The 22869-nt window shown below is 39.6% G+C and overlaps 1 protein-coding gene across 1 annotated transcript in view; it reads right to left on the bottom strand.

The window, feature by feature from the left end:
• Window positions 1-692: 692 nt before the first annotated feature.
• The window catches only part of SPTLC2 (serine palmitoyltransferase long chain base subunit 2), a 113944-nt gene continuing 91767 nt past the window's right edge, over window positions 693-22869 (bottom strand). The window contains exons 10-12 of the mRNA XM_079699265.1: window positions 18309-18444; window positions 15509-15638; window positions 693-1057 (exon numbers count right to left, since the gene is read on the bottom strand). Coding sequence (XP_079555391.1) covers window positions 938-1057; window positions 15509-15638; window positions 18309-18444 — 386 coding nt within the window. The 3' untranslated portion in view covers window positions 693-937. The remainder of the gene's footprint in view (window positions 1058-15508; window positions 15639-18308; window positions 18445-22869) is intronic.

A 22869-nucleotide genomic window follows, 5' to 3' on the forward strand; every position in this document is an offset into this window, starting at 1 on the left:
GCAGTCAGAAGGAAACCACAGACATTCTACAAGGAGCAATCACCCCTTTCCCCACCACCCCTGCCCTCACCCATGCAGGAGGGCGTATCACTCTGCGGAGCAGCTTTGTACACAGAAGAGTGCGGTGTGAGTCGGCTTCGGCACCGAGGTCTGACCAGAGAGGGGATGTGGGTGCTTTTAAAACCATTTAAACAGGGGGTGGGAGTGTTAGATTCCAGCTTGGGAAGAACCCAGAAACTGGACATGCCCTTAGATGGTGACCATTACGAAGAAACATTTGATGATGAAAGAAGATATCATCTGGTGACCAGAACAAAATGGAGTAAGACCAAGCCTTGGAGGCTCCTGGCCAGGGAGGGATATACAATGACAGGGAATTTCAGCAATGTTAGTGTTTACTACGTTTCTTAAATGGCTAAACTTAAGACACATTAAAACGCTTTGGTTGATTACGTGACTGGTTAAACAAGGATTCCAAGGCTGGCAACCTCTGAGACCTGGACTGGAAGTAAGTGGAAGGCACTTGCTCCCCAGGAAGGAGGGCCAGGTGAGTCTCGAGGCTGTAGTGCCAGGGCCAGCAGGAGCTTTGGATGGGCCCACGTCTGTGAGGCGGCTGGGAGAGGAAAATGGCCTGCGTGGTTAGCCAGAGACAGGGTAGGGTCAGTGTGATTTCACAAGTAGAATAGTTATAAAATAAAACATTTTTTTAATGGACAAAAAAGCAAAGTGAGTCACCTCTTTTTTTAAAGGTGATGTAGCAAAGGAAGGATGTGAAGCAGTTTTTCACTATTTACAAAGTATCATTTAGAGTGGAGGTGGCCACCGTCAGTAGTTGAGGAAATCTCTTGCACAAGAAGTGTGGTTCCTGCAACTGGACTGGAAAGGCCACACACTCCCCTGGGTGAGGGAGAGTTCCTTTAGGGGAGCACCAAAAGGCTCAGTCTTCTGTTTCTTCATATGTAGTCTCGTCAAAGGGCCTGTCCAATAGAGGTACTGACCGATGACGGGAATACTTCAGGTGCAATAGGTCCCCAACTTCATCTATCTCCTTTAAAGCCTAAAATATACAAGACAGAGCAGAGGTTAGTCAGAGCCAGGAGGAGGAAGACACACTTGGTGCTTTATTTTTCTAAAAACAGTCATGGCGAGATTATCCTGTGGTGGGACCATGTCCAGTGCATTTACTCTGAGCAGACTAGAGTCTAGCAACGGAAAGAGCTGCTTTTTGAGCAAGGACATCAGGCTGAACACGGAGAACAGGTTGTGAAGAGCAGGGATGCAGAATAAAGGGTATAATTCATCAAAATAGGACATGCTTGGACTTCCCTGGTGACACAGTGGTTAAGAATCCACCTGCCAATGCAGGGGACACAGGTTCAAGCCCTGGTCTGGGAAGATCCCACATGCCGCGGAGCAACTAAGCCCGTGTGCCACAACTACTGAGCCTGTGATCTAGAGCCCAAGAGCCACAAGTACTGAGCTCGTGAGACACAACTACTGAAGCCCGCATGCCTAGAGCTGGTGCTCCACAACAAGGGAAGCCACCACAATGAGAAGCCCACGCACCGCAACAAAGAGTAGGCCCCGCCTGCCACAACTAGAGAAAGCCCACGCGCAGCAACAAAGACCCAACGCAACCATAAATAAATAAATAATAAATAAATAAATATTTTTAAAAAAGAGAAAGAGCATTTCAATATTTTTAAAAAATATATGACATGCTTGGAAGAAGAAGGAATATGTATCCTGAATTTGCCAGGCTGGCTATAATTTGTCATTTCTCCTTTTACCCTCCAGTACTTGCTCTTTCTGTTATCACACTACCAAAAAAGTGATGAGAAGTCTGCACTGGGATGCTTCCTAGATCCAAGATGAAGAGAGTCCCCAAAGTGGGCTGCTGTGCAGACTTAGTAAGAAAAAGTGGAAGCCAGCAAGGAAAGAAACAGAGCCAGCATTTAAACTCAGGTTTGATTTTAAACGCCCAGATCCTACCATTGAGAGATCAGCTTGTCTTTCCATCAAAACTCTATCGCAGTATAACTTTCTTTTCTATAAAACTTGCTCTTTTATTTTTCAAATATGTTTCTTACAAAAATTAAAACACTAAGGCAAGTGATGAAAAGTCTCTTCCTGATTGCAATACTAGCCCTACCTGGTAATCTGCGTATGGTTTCTTTTGTTTTTTTGGGTTTTTTTTTTTTGCGGTACGTGGGCCTTTCACCGCTGCGGCCTCTCCCGCTGTGGCCTCTCCCGCTGCGGAGCACAGGCTCTGGACGCGCAGGCTCAGGGGCCATGGCTCATGGGCCCAGCCGCTCCACGGCACGTGGGATCCTCCCGGACCGGGGCACAAACCCTCGCCCCCTGCATCGGCAGGCAGACTCTCAACCACTGCGCCACCAGGGAAGCCTTGTGTATGGTTTCTTATACGTACTTAAAAACAAACAAACAAAACCCAACTCCTGGTTGAAGTATACATACATACAGCAAAGTACACAAATCATAGTTCACACAGTTAACTTTCCAAAAAGCAGCACACAGAGAGTCGGAATAGAGAATGACAATATAAGAAAGGGATATGTCTTCAGAATTTCTTAGAAAATATTTAATGGAAGGACAAGGAAATTCCAAGCCTGATACCTCTCAGAGAAATCCATGGAAGATAGCAAAAATTTTGGAATCCTAGATCCTAAGGCTTTCTAATAAAAGCACCTGGCTCAGGTCACAGAATGCATTTTCAGATCATGGCAGCTCTCCAGCCCTGTTATTCACTCCCCAAGCACATGTGGATGTTGCCTAGTGGGTCTAATAGGCCTCAGCTCTGGAGACAATGGCTCTATCTAGGACACCAACTCATTAGACTAAGAAAGGGTAATGTGGGCAGTAGAAGCCCTATTGCCTAAGTGTGACTCTCCAAATTTCCATCACATCATATAAATCTTCTGTGTACTCTCATGGTTGTAATTCCATATGAAAATGTACATCTTCTAGTTCAGAAAAGGGAATCAGTTGATTATCAGTAAATAGACACATATACCTGTTCCTAAATTTAACTTTTAAAAAATCAGTGTTTGTAGAGAGGAAAAAGAAACACCAACAAATAGTATTCCTTATTTATTCTAGCATAAGAAAAAAATACTCTTCACTCCAAATGTGAAAACTATAAAAAGCAAATAAGAGCTGGACTTCAATATGCTATCAGAACAGTGGTACCTTTGAGAAGAGGTTTAATTAAAAGTTCCGTATGGAAACAATTTAAGATTGAATTTCAGCTGAGCAAACCCATTAACTGTTTATTCCCCTGACCTCTGATACAGGATTTATTAATTTAAAACAATACATGACTTACTAAGATCACAAAGTAAAGGATATTCAGAAGAACATGATATTTTTCATTAATTAAAAAAGAAAATGAACAGAGACAGAAAAAAAGCCACAGTAGCCCAAAGGGATCTAGATAACAAGATTATGACTGATACCATACCAAATATCTCAGATGAATGGGTTTTATTTATATCAAAGGTAAAATTATGCGACTTCCCTGGTAGTCCAGTGGTTAAGACTCTGTGCTTCCAATGCAGGGTGCCCAAGTTCAATCCCTGGACGGGGAACTAGATCCCACATGCCACACCTAAAAGAGCCCACATGCTGCAACTAAACATCCCGTATGCCGCAACAAAGATGCTGTGTGCCGCAACTAAAGACTCGGTGCAGCCAAATAAATATTAAAAAGAAAAAAAAGAGATAAAATTGTAACTAGAAACTGCTGGTCATGATGTGGGGTTACCTGGTTAGATTAGGAATAATGAAGCATTACAAGTACCAACTGTTGACAAATAGTCTACACTTACACTGAACCTCCAGATCACAGGGTAAGATGGGTTCTTAGGGAAAAAACGTTAATTTAGGGTTGAGTATGGCCCTTGAATAAGAGAATATTCTAGGATAGTTGTGCATCCCTGAGCTAATAAGCTTGCTCTTCTTCTTTTAAAAAATAATAGCTTTATTGAGATACAGTTCACATGCCAAAAAATTCACCTTTTTAAAAGTTTACAATTCACTGCTTCTGAGTATATTCACAGAGTTGTACAACTTTCATCACTATCTAATTTTAAAGCATAATCACCTCAAAAAATAAACCCCATACTCATATCCTCATTCCTCCTTTCCCAGCAACCAGCAATCTATTTTCTGGCCCAATGAATTTGTTTATTTCAGACATTTCATATAAATGTGGTCTTCTGTGTCTTCTTTCACTTAGCATAATGTTTTCAAGGCTCATCCATGTTGTAAGGGTACAAATTCATTCGTTTGCATGTGGTTATCCAGCTGTCCAGAACCACTGGTTGAAGAGACTATACTTTCCCCATTAACTAGTCTCAGCCCCTTGTTGAAAATCAATTAGCCATAGATGTTTGGGTTTATTTCTTGACTCTTAATTCTATTCCATTGGTCTATAAGTCTATCTTTATGCTAGTACTCTGCTGTTTCAATTACTGTAGCTTTTTTTTTTTTTTTTTGCGGTACGCGGGCCTCTCACTGTTGTGGCCTCTCCCGTTGCGGAGCGCAGGCTCCGGACGCGCAGGCTCAGTGGCCATGGCTCACGGGCCTAGCTGCTCCGTGGCATGTGGAATCTTCCCAGACCGGGGCACGAACCCGTGTCCCCTGCATTGGCAGGTGGACTCTCAACCGCTGCACCACCAGGGAAGCCCCCCAATTACTGTAGCTTTGATGTAAGTTTTAAAATCAGGAAATTTGAGTCCCCCAACTTCTATTTTCTTTTTCAACATTGTTTTGGCTATCTGGGGCCCCCTATAATTCCATATGAATTTGATGATCAGCTTTTCTACTTCTGCAAAAAAAAAAAAAAAGCCATTGTAATTTTGATAGGGATTGCAATGGATCTACAGATCTTGCTGTACTCCATATTAACAATATTAAATCTTCCAGCCCATGAACACAGGGTATCTTTCCATTTATTTAAATCTTCTTTCATTTCTTTCAGCAATGTTTCATAGCAATATGCAAGTCTTTCACTTCCCCTGGTTAAATTTATTCCTAGTTAGTATATTCTTTTGAATGCTCTCGTAAATGAAATATTAATTACCTTTTCATGTGTTCATTGCCGGTGTATAGAAATACACTAATTTTTGTGTCTTTTACTCTGCAATTTTGCTGAATATATTTATTAGCTCTAGCAGATTAGTTTTTTGTGTGTGAATTGTATAGCATTTTCTATATACAGAATCATGTCATGGGGCCCATTAATAAATGAAAGTTCATTTTTATCTCATAATGTTCACGTTTACTTCCATAAAAAAATCATAAGAAAAAATGACTTCAACAAATCTGTGGTTTCAAAAAATGCACTTTATGCTTAAAAAAAACCTAATTGGAAGGCAAAGTCAAATAATCCTGCAAGTGGATCTTATGAGAAAAATATTAGCACTCTAAACTGGTAAACACGTTTGTTGGCAACAAAAATCTAACAAGATATACTGGTTACATTTAAATTATTTCTCTTTTTTAAAAAAATTATTTATTTATTTGGCTGGGCCAGGTCTTTAGTTGTGGCATGCAGGACCTTCACTGCAACATGTGGGCTCTTAGTTGTGGCATGCTGGATCTAGTTCCCTGACCAGGGATTGAACCCGGGCCCCCTGCATTGGGAGTGTGGGGTCTTCACCGCTGGACCACCAGGGAAGTCCCTAAATGATTTCTTGAATGTGTACAGTTATCAGGAGTAAAAACTGTTAGAAAATACAGTGAATTACTATAGCCATTGCATTTAATGACACAGATATTTTTTAAAAGGTGTGCTGAAACTCCTAAACACCCAAATAAAGTAGAGTGGAAGAAAAGTTGATATTGCTGGGTTAAAAAATAATCAATGAAGAAATTCACCAGTAAGATTTTTGAGTAAAGGGAAAATCTATTGGAAAAAATCCGAAAGGTATAGTCAAAATAAAAAAGAAGAAAACAAAGATACAGTATCAATAAACTGAATTCAATTTCAGTGTCAGAAGATTAAGAATATACTCATACTGGTAGAAGTTTTGCTATGAAGAAATAGGGAAGAAAAATCAAAATCTTTAGCAGTTAAGAAAATTAAAATGTCAATTAAACTTCTAAAAACATGCATTCATAATATTCTTTAAGATTAGCAGCTCTCCAATGAATTAATATTCTGATATTTCTATCAACTAATTTTATGCAAATATGTTCTAGAGCTCTATAAACTCTCAGAAAGTAATACTTATGTAATGTAAAGTCTGAAATCTTGAAGATGTTGGAGACAAGATGGTGGAATAGAAGGACTTGAGTTCACCCCCTCTCACGAAAACACCAAAATCACAAGTGACTGCTGAACAATCATTGACAAAAAACACTGGAACCTGCTAAAAAAGATATTCTACATCCAAAGACAAAGAAAAGGCCACAGTGAGATGGTAGGATGGGTGCATTCACTATATAATCAAATCCCATACCCACCGGGTGGGTGACCCACAAACTGGAAAATAATTACATGGTAGAGGTTCTCCCACAGGAATGAGAGTTCTGAGCCCCACATCAGGCATCCCAGCCTGAGGGTCCGGCATCGGAAGGAGGAGCCCCCAGCGCATCTGGCTTTGAAGGCCAGTGGGGCTTGATTGCAGGAACTCCACATGACTGAGGGAAACAGAAACTCCACTCTTGGAAGGCACACACAAGGTCTCATGAGAACCAGGACCCAGGGGAAAAAGCAGTGACTACATAGGAGCCAGGGCCAGACCTACATGCTGGTCTCAGAGAGTCGCTTGGGGAGGTGGGGGGGCGGATGTGGCGCACTCTGGGGAGAAGGACACTGGTGGTGGAAGTACTGGGGAGTACTCATTGGCATGAGCTCTCTGGGAGTCTGCCATTTTGACACCTAGACCTGGCCCTACCCAACAGCCTGTAGGGTCCAGTGCTGGGATGCCTCAGACCAAACAACCAATACAGCGAGAACACAGCCCCAACCATCAGCAGACAGGCTGCCTAAAGTCTTCCTGAGCCCACAGCCGCCTCTAAACACACCCCTTGACATGGCCCTGTCCACCAGAGGGACAAGACCCAGCTCTACCCATCAGTGGGCAGGCACCAGTCCCTCCCACCAGGAGGCCTGCACAAGCCTCTAGACCAGCCTCACCCACCAGGGGGCCGACACCAGAAGGAAGAGGAACTACAACCCTGCAGCCTGTGGAATGGAGACTGCAAACACAGAAAGTTAGACAAAATGAGACGGCAGAGGAATATGTTCCACAGAAGGAACAAGGTAAAAACCCCAGAAGAACAACTAAGTCAAGTGGAGATAGGCAATCTACCTGAAAAAGAATGGAGGCACAGACTGAGAAGGTACAAGAAATGTATTACAAAGAGCTAGAAGATATAAAGAACAAACAAACATAGTTGAACAAAACAATAACTGAAACGAAAAATACACTAGGAGGAATCTATAACAGAATAAATGAGGCAGAAGAATGGATAAGTGAGCTGGAAGACAGAATGGTGGAAATCACTGCAGCAGAACAGAATAAAGAAAAAAGAATGAAAAGAAATAAGGACAGTTTCAGAGACCTCTGGAACAACATTAAACACACCAACATTCGCATTACAGGGATCCCAGACGGAGAAGAGAGAGAGATAGGGCCTAAGAAAATACGTGAAGAGATAATAGCTAAAAACTTCCCTAACACGGGGAAAAAACAGTCACCCAACTCCAGGAAGTGCAGAGTCCCATACAGCATAAAACCAAGGAGGAACATGCTGAGACACGTATTAATCAAACTGACAAAAATTAAAGGCAAAGAGAAAATATTAAAAGCAACAAGGGAAAAGCAACAAATAACATACAAGGGAATCTCCATAAGGTTATAAGCTGATTTTTTCACCAGAAACTCTGCAGGGTAGAAGGAAGTGGCGCAATGTATTTAAAGTAATGAAAGGGAAAAACCTACAACCAAGAATACTCTACACAGCTAGGCTCTCATTCAGATTTGATGGAGAAATCAAAAGCTTTACAGACAAGCAAAAGGTGACAGAATTCAGCACCACCAAACCAGGTTTACAACAATTGCGTACGGAACTTCTTTAGGTTGAAAAGAAAAGGCCACAATTAGAAACAAGAAAATTACAAATGGGAAAGCTCACTGGTAAAGGCAAACATACAGTAAAGGTAGGAAATCATCCACACACAAATACGACATCAAAACCAACAATCGTGAGGAGAGTACAAATGCAGGATATCGGAAATGCATTTGAAATTGAGACCAGCAACTTAAAACAATCTTGCATATAGACAGACTGCTATATCAAAACCTCATGGTAACTGCAAATCAAAAATCTACAATAGGTACACACAAACAAAAAAGAAAGGAATCCAAACACAACACTAAAGATAGTCATCAAATAACAAGAGAACAGAAGAGGAAGGGAAGAAAAAAGACCTATGAAAATAAATCCAAAACAATTAACATAATGGTAATAAAAACATACATATAGATAATTACCTTAAATGTAAATGGATTAAATGTTCCAACCAAAAGACACAGACTGGATGAATGGATACAAAAACAATACTCGTATACATGTTGTCTACAAGAGACCCACTTCAGATCTAGGGATGTATACAGAGTGAAAGTGAGGGGATGGAAAAAGGTATTCCATACAAATGGAATTCAAAAGAAAGCTGGAGTAGCAATACTCATATCAGACAAAATAGACTTTAAAATAAAGACTGTTACAAGAGACAAAGAAGGACACTACATAATAATCAAGGGATCAATCAAAGAAGATATAACAATTAGAAATATATATGCACCCAACATAGGTGCACCCCAGTATATAAGGCAAATGTTAACAGCCATAAAAGGGGAAGTCAACAATAACAAGATAATAGTGGGGGAACTTTAACACCCCACTTACATCAATGAACAGATCATCCAGACAAAAAAATCAATAAGGAAACACAGGCCTTAAATGCACTGGATTTGATGGCCTTAATTGATATTTATAGAGCATTCCACCTGAAAGCAGCAGAATACACATTCTTTTCAGGGTGCACATGGAACATTTCTCCAGGATAGATCACATGCTGGACCACAAAGCAAGCCTCAGTAAATTTAAGAAAACTGAAATCAAAGTATCTTTTCCGACCACAATGCTATGAGATTAGAAGTCAATTACAAGAAAAAAAACTGTAAAAAACACAAAAAAATTGGAGGCTAAACTATATGCTACTAAACAAGCAATGGATCACTGAAGAAATCAAAGAGGAAATCAAAAAATACTTAGAGACAAATGAAAACATGATGATCCAAAACCTATGGGACACAGCAAAAGCAGTTCTAAGAGGGAACTTTATAGCAATACAAGCTTACCTCAGAAAATAAGAAAAATCCCAAAGAAACAACCTAACCTAACACCTAAAGCAACTAGAGAAAGAACAAACAAAACCCTAAGTTAGTAGAAGAAATCATAAAGATCAGAGCAGAAATAAATGAAATACAGACCAAAAAAATAGAAAAGATCAATGAAACTAAAAGCTGGTTCTTTGAAAAGATAAACAAAATTGATAAACCTTTAGACAGACTCATCAAGAAGAAAGGGAGAGGAGGCAAATCAATAAAATTAGAAATGAAAAGGGAGAAGTTACAACTCACACCACAGAAATACAAAGGACCATAAGAGACTGCTACAAGCAACTATATGCCAATAAAATGACAACCTAAAATAAATGGACAAATTCCTGGAAAGGTACAATCTCCCAAGACGGATTCAGGAAGAAACAGAAAATATGAACTGACCAATCACAAGTACTGAAATTGAAACTGTGGTTAAAAAACTCCCAACAGGGACTTCTCTGGTGGTCCAGTGTTGAGACTCCGCACTTCCAATGCAGGGGGTGTGGGTTCGATCCCTGGTCGGGGAACTAGGATCTCACATGCCATGCAGCGTGGCCAAAAAATAAATAAAAATACTTTGTGTGTGTGTGTGTGTCTGTGTGTGTATAAAAACTCCCAACAAACAGAAGTTCAAGACCAGATGGCTTTGCAGGTGAATTCTATCAAACATTTAGAGAAGAGTTAACACCTATCCTTCTGAAACTATTCCCCAGAACTGCAAAGTAAGGAACACTCCCTAACCCATTCTATAAGGCCACTATCACCCTGATACCAAAACTACACAACAATACCACAATGGAAGAACATTACAGGCCAGTAACACTGATGAACATGGTCGCAAAAATCCTCAACAAAATACTAGCAAACTGAATCAATGATACATTAAAAGGATCATATACCATGACCAAGTGAGATTTATCCCAGGGATACAACAATTTTTCAATGTCCGCAAGTCAATCAGTGTGATACACCACATTAACAAATTGAAGAATAAAAACTATATGATCATCTCAATAGATACAGAATTTTGACAAAATTCAACACCCATTTATTTATTTATTTATTTTTATTTTATTTTTTTTGTGGTACGCGGGCCTCTCACTGTTGTGGCCTCTCCCGTTGTGGAGCACAGGCTCCGGATGCGCAGGCTCAGCAGCCATGGCTCACGGGCCCAGCCACTCCGCGGCATATGGGATCCTCCCAGACCGGGGCACGAACCCGTATCCCCTGCATCGGCAGGCGGACTCTCAACCACTGCGCCACCAGGGAGGCCCCAACACCCATTTATGATAAAAACTCTCCAGAAAGTGAGCATAGAGAGAACCTACTTCTGGGAGTTGCCTGGTGGCCTAGTGGTTAGGATTCAGTGCTGTCACTGCAGTGGCCTGGGCTTGATCCCTGGTTGGGGAACTGAGATCCCATGAGCCACACAGTGCAGCCAAAGGAAAAGGGAACCTACCTCAACATAGTAAAGCCCATATATGACAAACCCACAGCTAACACCATACTCAATGGTGAAAAGTTGAAAGCATTTCCTCTAAGATCAGTAAAAAGACAATGATGTCCACTCTTGCCACTTTTATTCAACATAGTTTTGGAAGTCCTAGACACAGAAACCAGAGAAGAAAACGAAATAAAAGAAATACAAATTGGAAAAGAAGTAAAACTGTCACTGTTTGCAGATGACATGATACTATACATAGAAAATCCTAAAGATGTTACCAGAAAACTACTAGAGCTCATCAATGTATTTGGTAAGTTGCAGGATACAAAACTAATACACAGAAATCTCTTGCATTCCTATACACTAACACCAAAAGATCAGAAAGAGAAATTAAGGAAACAATCCCATTTGCCGTCACATCAAAAAGAATAAAATACCTAGGAATAAACCTACCTACGGAGGCAGAAGACCTGTACTCTGAAAACTATGTGACGCTGATGAAAGAAATCAAAGATGACACAGACAGATGGAAAGATAAACCATGTTCTTGGATTGGAAGAATCAATATTGTCAAAATGACTATACTACCCAAGGCAATCTACAGATTCAATGCAATCCCTATCAAATCACCAAGGGCATTTTTTGCAGATCTAGAACAAAAAATCTTAAAATTTGTATGGAGACATAAAAGACTCTGAATAGGCAAAGCAATCCTGAGAAAGAAAAATGGACCTGGAGGAATCAGGCTATACTGACTTCAGACTACACGATAAAAGCTACAGTAATCAAAACAGCATGGTATGGGCACAAAGACAGACTTATAGATCAACGGAACAGGATAGAAAGCCCAGAAATAAACCCACGCACCTATGGTCAATTAATCTGTGACAAAGGAGGCAAGGATATACAATGGAGAAAAGACAATCTCTTCAATAAGTGGTGCTGGGAAAACTGGATAGTTACATGTAAAAGAATGAAATCAGAACATTCTCTAACACCATATACAAAAAAACCCTCAAAATGGATTAAAGACCTAAATGTAAGGCCAGATACTATAAAATTCTTAGAGGAAAACATAGGCAGAACACTCTTTGACATAAATTGCAGCAATATTTTTTTGGATCCACCTCCTAGAGTATTGAAAATAAAAACAAAAATAAACAAATGGGATCTAATTAAACTTAAAAGCTTCTGCACAGCAAAGGAAACCATGATCAAACAAAGAGACAGGACTTCCCTGGTGGCACAGTGGTTAAGAATCCACTTGCAAATGCAGGGGACATGGGTTCGACCTCTGGTCTGGGGAGATCCCACATGTGGCAGAGCAACTAAGCCCATGCGCCACAACTACTGAGCCTACACTCTAGAACCTGGGAGCCACAACTACCAAGCCCATGTGCCACAACTACTGAAGCCCATGTGACCTAGAGCCCACGTACTGCAACTACTGAGCCCATGCGCTACAACTACTGAAGCCCGCATGCCTAGAGCCCATGCACTGCAACAAGAGAAGCCACCGCAATGAGAAGCCCATGCACCGCCATGAAGAGTAGACCCCGCTCGCCGCTAAGTAGAGAAAGGCCATGTGCAGCAACGAAGACCCAACGCAGCCAAATAAATAAATAAATAAACAAAGAGCCCAGAGAATGGGAGAAAATATTTGCAAGTGATGCGACTGACAAGGGATTAATTTCCAAAATATACGAATGGCTCGTGCAGCTCAATATCACAAAAACAAACAATCCAATCAAAAAATAGGCAAAGATCTACACAGACAATTCCCCAAAGAAGACAGAGAGAGGGCCAAAAAGCATATGAAAAGATGCTTAACATCACTAATTATTAGAGAAAAGCAAATCAAAACTACAGTGAGGTATCACCTCACACCGGTCAGAATGGCCATCATCAAAAAGTCTACTAACGGGGCTTCCTTGGTGGCGCAGTGGTTAAGAATCCACCTGCCAATGCAAAGGACACAGGTTCGAGCCCTGGTCTGGGAAGATCCCACATGCCACAGAGCAACTAAGCCCATGCGCCACAACTACTGAGCCTGTGCTCTAGAGCCTGCGAGCCACAACTACTGAAGCCCACGCACCTAGAGCCTGTGCTCCACAATGAGAGAAGCCACCGCAACGAGAAGCCCACGCACTGCAACGAAGAGTAGCCCCTGCTCACCGCAACTAGAGAAAGCCCAGGTGCATCAATGAAGACCCAATGCAGCCAAAAATAAATTAAAAAAAAAAAAAAAAGACAGTGGGCCAGACTTGACTAGACATCATGGTACTCTTCACCACTGCACACACTTCAAAAAAAAAAAGTCTACAAAGTTTACAAACAATAAATGCCAGAGAGGGTGTGGAGAAAAGAACCCTCCTACACTCTTGGTGGGAATGTAAGTTGGTGCAGCCACTGTGGAAAACGGTATGGAGGCTCCTCAGAAAACTAAAACTAAAACTACCATATGATCCAGCAGTCCCACTCCTGGGTATATATCCAGACAAAACTAAAATTAAAGAAGATGCATGCACCCCTATGTTCCTAGCAGCACTATTTACAATAGCCAAGACATGGAAACAACCTAAATGTCCATCAACAGAGGAATGGATAAAGAAGATGTGGTAATAATATATACAATGGAACATCACTCAGCCATAAAAAAGAATGAAATGCTGCCATTTGCAGCAACATGGATGGACCTAGTGATTATCATACTAAGTGAAGTCAGACAGAGAAAGAGAAATATCATATGATAACATTTATATGTGGAAGCTAAAGAAATGATACAAATGAACTTATTTACAAAACAGGAATGGACTCACAGACTTAGAGAACGAACTTATGATTACCAAAGGGGAAAGGTGGGGGTGCGGGATAAATTAGGAGTTTGGGATGAACATATACACACGACTATATATAAAATAGATAACAGGGACCTACTGTATAGCTCAGGGAACTCTACTCACTCCTCTGTAATAACCTATATGGGAAAAGAATCTGAAAAAGAATAGATATATGTATATGTATAAACTGAATCACTGTTGTACACTTGAAACTAACACAACATTGTAAATCAACTATACTCCAATATAAAATAAAAATTTAAAAAAAAATCAAGATACTGGTGAGTAGATACCTAAATCAATGCAAGAGAACAGACTTTTCAGAAATGAATTTACACAATATATTCAACTGATTTTTGACAAAGTTGTTAAGGAAAACACATGGAGGAATGATAGCCTTTTTTCAAAAAATGATGCTGAATATGAATAATAGCCTAAAAGACCTCTAAAAACTTGATAATATGAAAATAAAAGATAAACAATGAAACTTGAACATAAACTTGTACAGATACTTTATCACAGAAGATACACAGATGGCAACTGAGCACATTAAAAAAAAAGGTTCAACAACATTTGTGATTAGGGAAGTACAATCTAAAGTCATCATGTTATCCAATATACATATTAGAGGGACTAGAATTTAAAAGTATAATGGACGCAGCTTCGATCCCTGGTCCAGGTACTAAGATCCCACATGCTGCAGAGCAACTAAGCTCAGATGCCACAACTAGAGAGAAGCCTGTGCACTGCAGCGGAGGATCCCGCATGCCATAACGAAGATCCCGCGTGCCGCAACTAAGACCCGACGTGGCCAAAAATAAAATAAATATTTTTTAAAAATTAAAAAGCCAATCCTAATTCAGAGAGAAATAAGAAAAACATTAGAAATATTGATATTGATATGAAGGTGTGTTTTTCTAAAATATGTGGGATTCCACTGACGTGGTGTTCGTTGGAAAATCCATATCCAAATCAAAAAGTTAGAATAGCAAAATAAACCAACAGAAGGATAAGAAAAAATTCAAAAGGGAAAAATACACTAGAAATTCTAAAAAAGAAAAATTAAATAAAAAATGCTTAAAAAAAGTCTGAAGTCTCAGGTGTGAAATAAGAGCGTATTAAGAGAATATCAAGAGATGAGAACATATTAAGAGACCATAAATGATTACATTCAGTAATAATTATGAGCTCCTACTATGTGCCTGGCACTGTGGTAGGTCCTGGGGACACAGAATGAGAAAAATAGACTTAGTCCCCCCTAAAGATTTATCTAATGGTAAAGATTGCCATTAAATAATTACAGGTGTAAAGAATTTCCTAGGGGAGAGTCCTAGGATTTCCAGAAGTATCTAGCCAAGAGGGTTTGGGAAAACCCTTGAGCAAGTTTCTTTTAAGTGGAGATGTGAAGAATGAGTAGCAGTCAGCCAGGCAAAGGGGAGAGAAAGGTAAAGAGAGAAAGTGCCACAGACAGAACACCACACAAGAAAGCTCAGAGGAGAAACAGCTAGAGTAGAAAGAGAATGTAGAGCTGTAGAGATCATAATGAGAGAGAGTGGAACAAGATGAAGCCAGAAAACTCCCTAGAGCCCTGATCATGCAGGGTCTGGTGGGTGATGCTAACAGTTTTGTAATTTTTTGTAAATAGCAATGTATTAAAGCAGCATTGTGCACTCCCTCCTCTACTTCACCAGTAAATACCTCAGGTGCTCAAAGAACATCAGGACCAACAGATGATTAATTTCATCTGATATACAGGCCTTCTTAGTATAAGGTATATTTATATCAAAGTGAAAATGTCTACTTACAGTATCAAGCATTTCTTTGGTATGAGCTGCTGACAGGCAAAACCTGGCTCTGGACTCAATGATTGGGGTGGCAGGAAATCCTACCACAACTACACCGATATTCCGCTTTAGCATCTCCCGTCCAAAGGCGCTGCAGAGGGAAAACAAGAAAAGAAACCAGGAAGAATAATAAAGCACACAGTACAAAGGCCTGAATGATGTAAACTCTTGGGTGATACAGGCACTAGACAGTTCTATTAGGAATTTCTTCTAACTTCTATGAAAGTTAAAATTGACAGTTTACAAAGACTTCTTTTATTCAGTCCTAACGTGGTTTTCTCCCAAATGGTTTCCTTCAGAAAGGTGAAAGAATATTGTTGGCACAGACCAATTTTTAATAGGGCTTGCCTAAAGTAATTTGCAACTGTAGCCTTAAGGTGTCACTGACATGTAACAGTGGTTCAGAGGTTTCAAAATGAACTTGAGTTTAAAACCTGGTCCTTGAAATGTTAGGCTTGGCAGTTTAAAAAATTCTTAAGATTAAGGATGCAAAGGATCTGGACATCTTTCTGCTGGCAGAAAGGCCAAGCACTAGCCTTCCAGACCAGGCATTTTTTGGATAGACTTAAGTGTTGAGCTGCCTCTGTAATTCAGGGTTTCCTTTGGTGTTTGTGAGGCCAGCTCATCCCAGCCTTCAGATGACCACCCAGACCACACAGTTCTTGTTTAACCCCCTATCCCAAGCCAAACTCGTGGCATGTGACCTTACTCTACATCTGTATCTTGCCTAATTAACACAATTCTAACTTTCATGTAAATTTTGTTATTTACTAAATTATGTTATTCTTTGTCCTTTTCTCTTGTTGACCTACCTTATTCTTTTTTGACTTTTCCCTTAGCTGTTTAAAGCATTTGTTTGAGAATAAAAAATTCCACTCACGTTAGTAATAGCACCAGCTTTCCCCACTCCTAGTAACAGTACATCCTCTTCAATGTATTTCCTTTGTGTCAGGCCAAGTCCTGCATCTTTAGCACATGCTCCCCAACCGTCTAGTGCTTTATTCCAATTCTGCCTTACTCTCTCTAAATCTTAATTATAATGTACATAATCAGTTCCACCTGTATAGAATAAATTAGACACAGTCCTCTCTAAAGAAAGGGTTCTAGACTAAGTCAATCCTCCAGAACAGGTAACTTTTTGAGTTTATTTATGATGATAATTCCATTTAAAGAAGAATGAGGGAAATCCTACACCTCTGCTTTGGTGTAGGATGCCCTCATTTCCTCCATCTCCTCTGAAGGCAATAATGCCAACTGCCCATATGACTTCCTACTGGAAACTAAACTCCTCTTTTTCCCTCAGTGAGCACCCTTTCCCAATATCCTCCCTTCACTAACTTTGGAATCACCATACTTCCAGGTTCCTGATTTAATTTTCCCTCCTATATTCACTTTAATCAACATTTATTGAGTGCCAGGGGCTGTGGTGGGCGCTGGGGATTCAAAGATGAATAAAAATATTTGCTCCTTTAATGAGTTCCATTAAACCTGAGAAATGATCCTTACTCAATTTTATATTTACAATCCAGTCAAAACTCACAAATCTGAAAAGATGTGCCTTTTTTACTGAACCTATAAAAGCAGATGACTCCTTTATTTTATTTTTTAAATTAATTAATTAATTAATTAATTAATTAATTTTTTATGGCTGTGTTGGGTCTTTGTTGCTGCGCACGGGCTCTCTCTAGTTGCGGCAAGCGGGGGCTACTCTTCGTTGCGGTGCGCGGGCTCAGTACGTGGGCTTCTGTAGTTGTGGCACACGGGCTCAGCAGTTGTGGCTCGTGGGCTCTAGAGCACAGGCTCAGTAGTTGTGGCGCATGGGCTTAGTTGCTCCGTGGCATGTGGGATATTCCTGGACCAGGGCTCGAACCCGTGTCCTGCACTGGCAGGCAGATTCTTAACCACTGCACCACCAGGGAAGTCTGACTCCTTTATTTTATATCTCTGGTGCAATTTTGCACATAATTATTTTGCAAATAATTAGATTTGTCCACTTCATATCTGCTTTTCATATATATTTTGGTTTCGGTATACATCTGTACTTCTCAAATACATTGAAAGCTATTCCAGGGCAAAGATTTCCATTATACACGCCTTGCACAAGCCAGAGAGGCTGGTGTAAAGTCCACATCTGAACTCATGGCTCGCTGTTCCCCCTTGGACATTGCACTTCAGCTCCACTCACCTCCTGCTAGTCTTCCATCAGCTAAGTATGTTCCTGCATTGTGGCCTTTGCACAGAAGCTTCTTCCTCCAAGTGGCTAACCTGCTCAGCTAGTTCAAGCTCAGATGTCATCTTCCCTTACCCCTGAGGCTCTCCAGGGTGACCACCCCATCTAATACTGTAATCTGCCCACCCACAGTGCACTCTCAAACCCCATATCCTGCTCTGTTTTTTCCTATAGCCCTTAACACTTTCTGACATATTACATAATTTCCTTATTTATTACGTTTGTCTGACTCTTGCCCCAGTAGAGCATAAACTCCACAAGGACATGGATTTTTCTGTGTTTTGTTCACTGATCTATCTCAATCCCCCAGAAGAGTGCATTAAACTCAAATGTTTGTTTAAGGAAAGACTAACAAGTTAACATATTTTACAAATTGGAATCCACTTGTTTAATCTATGGCAGATCTAGCAAACAAAGATTAACATAATGAGGCCAAGGCAATTTTACCTAACAAAATATATAAGCCTGGTCTCACATCATGGTAAACTTTAAGTCTAATAAGAGGGCAATCTGTAATCTGCAAAAAGGTACCCAATTTTGGCTGGCATGTAGAGCATCAGAGGCACCACTGGAGAATCTTCATTTCCATAGATGATGAAGCCCATATTTTTCAGACGTCTCCTGAAATATCTGACGTTTTCAGCTAACTGCTGTATACACTCTTTGCCTGGAAAATAATGGGGAGGGAAACAAAATAATACTAAGAAAGAAGAAGTGGAAAAAGACAGCAATCTCCTCCATCTCTATTCTATCAATCAATTCTACGTTTTGTTTCTTCCTTTCCCATATAAAATATTTTTGCACAGTAAACTGTATGGAATATAAGTAGAAACAAATATATCTTGCATTTGTATTCTGTCATAGTAGGTGTTGATAGCAGATTTTATAGTAATGTACAAAACGAAGTTTAATGACCAGTATTTCCAAGGCACATTAGCATCTTTAAACATTTTCATTGATACTACCTCATTTAACACTCTACCACCCCTTTACAGTAGGTTGGATAATTATTATTTTCATTTTATATATTAGGAGACTCACAAAGGTTGTGACTGGCCTACAGTTACACAATAATGAGTGGCAAAGTTGACTAGAAGCTAGGCCTCTCAACTTCAATATTCATTCCAAAAACTGTGCTGCAAATAATTTTACACATAAGACCAGAGACAGAACCATCCAGAAGCCCATATTTTCCTCTTAAGAGTTTATGTTACCACTTCCCTAAAACGTCTACCAGACAGCAATAGCATACACATATAATAATGTAAAAATCATATTTTTAATACTACTTTGTTCATCTTCCCTAAAACACAAATGGATTAAGACACGCATTTCTCTAACTGCTGACTGACTAAATATTTGGCCTGGTTTTGACTTTATGGTAGGTCAATCTATGAACAGATGTCCAAAAACAATCATTCTGTAACAGACAGCAAGACATAAATTCAAAAGATCAGCTTGCAAAGGGCTAAGAACTGTTTTATGGTTTTCTAAATCACAAATACTCACAAATAAGAAAAGGCTGCAGTCATTTTCACATATATTAGAAAGCCAGCAAATTCATATTTTAAAAAATACAACCATATAGCTCAAAGGTAAGTTAATCAATTGCAAATACAGATGACTAACAAATGTCCTTAGAATCAAAACGCTAACATATCCATCATTGATGGGAAACTACTCTAGATAAGTTTGCTATAAATAACCCCAAATTAATACTCTATATGTAAATAATTTCAAGTTGACCAGAGAAGCACATACAAGCTTAGATTAGTTTAGTGTGAACACTGAAGAACATCACTTAAGTTATGACATACATCTTACACATATTAAAGCAGACATTAAGGTATGTTAAGTGTATGTTGACAACTGATGAGCCACGTACTCTAATTTTCCACTAGAAATACCAACACATGCTTACTCTACATTTAGAATAAGAGACTTCCACTTCCAGCCATGATAAAGTATAGGAACCAGATTTTCTTTCCTGTTTGTAAACAACAGAAAGCTGGACAGAGTATATTACAAAATGGTTTTCAGACATTGGGCCCCAGGCAGTGGAGGACTGTGCTGCTGGAGAGAAGGGAAAACAGAAGTGAGTCTCTGGATTGTCCCCATACCACCTGGAGACAGGTCCCGGGCTGCTCCAGGAGTGGGGACCTAGTCTTGTCAGTCGAAGACATCGGATTTTGGAGTTGGGGAGGCTAAGGTGGCTAGAATTTACTGGACACACAACAGGGGAGGAGGAAGGTGCACAGAGAGACCTTTGGGGGTCTACAGAAGAGCATTTGGCAAAGTGCTGATCTGAACACGTATGACAAGAAACTATGAGGGGCTGGAGAAAGCTCCAACAGAAAGCAGCAGACTGAACAATTCCCAGCACTCATAAAGTTGGGAATAGCTTCTATTTTCACCAACCAAAATGGAAAAACCTCAGAATCACACTAGTAGTGGAGCTAAATTAGCCCTAGACTAAAAGTTGCTCTGGCCCACCCTAACACCCCTTAAAAGCAAGTCTTAAAAGGATCCAATTGATACCAAGAACAAAGTCCAACATTATTACCTAAATGAATACAAAATGCAGCCCCTAGTAATGTAAAATTCACAATGTGTGACGTATAATAAAAAATTCTAGGCATTCAAAGAAACAGGAAAATATGACCCACCAACTAGGAGAAAGGTCTATCAATAGAAACAGACCAGAAATGACAGAATATTAGCAGACAAAGATACAAGAATGCTATTATAAATATACTCCATACATTCAGAAAAGTAGAGGAAACATGAGGAAGAGAGAAAGAAAATACATAAAAAGGGAACAACTGATACATGCAAAAATGATGAATCTCAAAAGGATTATGTTAAATGAAATAAGTCAGACACAAAAGACTATACTGTTGTGAATTTATTTATAGGAAATTCTTAAAAAGACATAATTACAATGATAGAAAACAGATTAGTGGTTGCCAGGGAATGGAGAGAGGACTGACAGCAGAGCGGTATGAAGGGGACTTTCCAGGGGTGACAAAAACATTTTATACTTCAGTTATGGTATGGTTACATGACTGTATACATTTGTCAAAACTCATGGAATTACACACTTAAAATTGGTGAATTTTATTGTATATAAATTATATTAAAGATTTTTAGAAACTGAGTGACACGTTTGCTAATTTAGTGTACATTAATTTTTCCTGCACCACTTATTATTTTACAACTTGTTATCTTTTTCTTTTTTTGTTTTGTTTTGTTTTTGCAGTATGCAGGCCTCTCACTGTTGTGGCTTCTCCCGTTGTGGATCACAGGCTCCGGACGTGCAGGCTCAGTGGCCATGGCCCACGGGCCCAGCTGCTCTGCAGCATGTGGGATCTTCCCAGACCGGGGCGCGAACCCGTGTCCCCTGCATTGGCAGGAGAACTCTCAACCACTGCGCCACCAGCGAAGCCCTGTCTTATCACAAACTAACTACCTTTTGTTAAAATATTTTTTTCTTATTCCAAGATTATCAAGAAAAATTATCAAGGAAAAGAAGAAATGCTAAGAGATTTACACCTTACCTTTTCCACCTATGGCTATATCATTCTAAGCAAGTTCTCTGTAACACAAGCAAGTAGAAATCTCAGTCTCACCATTCATTGTCATCTGTTCCTTGACAAGAAGAGTCCCAAAAGAAAACACATCTAAAATAACATTCTTAGGCAAAACTGGAAGATACTGAGAACAGGCATTTAAAATTCCCAACTTATATATCCTTATTATTGCTGAATAGTATCCCTTACCAAAGATATACCACAATTTGTTTACCCATTTATGTGTTAATGGGCATTAGAGTTGAGATTACCAACTTTCATTTTGGCAGTTATAAAGTTCAGATTTAAAAGAATTCTCTCCGAGGGACTTCCCTGGCAGTCCAGTGGTTAAGACTCTGTGCTGTCAATGCAGGGGGCACAGGTTTGATCCCTGGTCAGAGAACTAAGATCCCACATGCCACGTGGTGCAGCCAAAAAATTAAAAAAAAAAAAAAAAAAAAAAAGAATTCTCTCCTAAATAGAGGATGTGGATAAAAGGGACCCTTGTACACTGCTGGTGGGAATGTAAATTGGTGCAGACACTATGGAAAACAGTATGGAGGTTCCTTAAAAAACTATTGATAAAAATACAACTACCATATAATCCAGCAATTCCACCTCTGGGTATATATCTGGAAAAAAAGAAAACACTCATTCTAAAAGATATATGCATCCCAATGTTCACAGCAGCACTATTTACAGTAGCCAAGACATGAAAGCAACCCAAGTGTCCATCAACAGATGACTGGATTAAGAAGATATGGAATATATATACAATGGAATATTACTCAGTCATAAGAAAGAATGAAATAATGCCATTTGCAGCAACAGGGATGGACCTAGAGAATATTATGCTTATTTAAATAAGTCAGACGGACAAAGACAAATACTATATGGTATCACTTATATGGGCATATATCTGGAAAAGACAAAAACTCTAATTCTAAAAGATACATGCACCCAAGTATTCACAGCACTATTTACAACAGCCAAGACATGGAAGCAACCTAAATGTCCATCGACAGATGAATGGACAAAGATGTGTGTGTGCACGTGTGTGTGTGTGTGTGTATACACACACACACACACAGTGGAATATTACTCAGCCATTAAAAAAAAAGAACTAATGCCATTTGCAGCACCATGGATGGAGATTATCATACTAAGTTCAGACAGAGAAAGACAAATATCATATAATATCACTTATATGTGGAATCTAAAAAAATGATACAATGAACTTATCTACAAAACAGAAATAGACTTACAGACTTAGAAAACAAACTCATGTTACCAAAGGAGAGAGGGAAGGGGGGAGGGACAAATGACAAGTATGGGATTAACAGATACAAACTACTATACATAAAATAGATAAGCAACAGAATTTACTGTGTAGCACAGGGAAGTATACCCATTATCTTATAATAACCTATAATGGAATATAATCTGCAAAAATAATGAATCACTGTGCTATACTCCTGAAACTAACACAATATTGTAAATCAACTATACTTCAATAAAAAAAA

This window comes from Hyperoodon ampullatus (assembly GCF_949752795.1).
Source record: "Hyperoodon ampullatus genome assembly, chromosome: 3".
NCBI classification, from domain to species: domain Eukaryota; kingdom Metazoa; phylum Chordata; class Mammalia; order Artiodactyla; family Ziphiidae; genus Hyperoodon; species Hyperoodon ampullatus.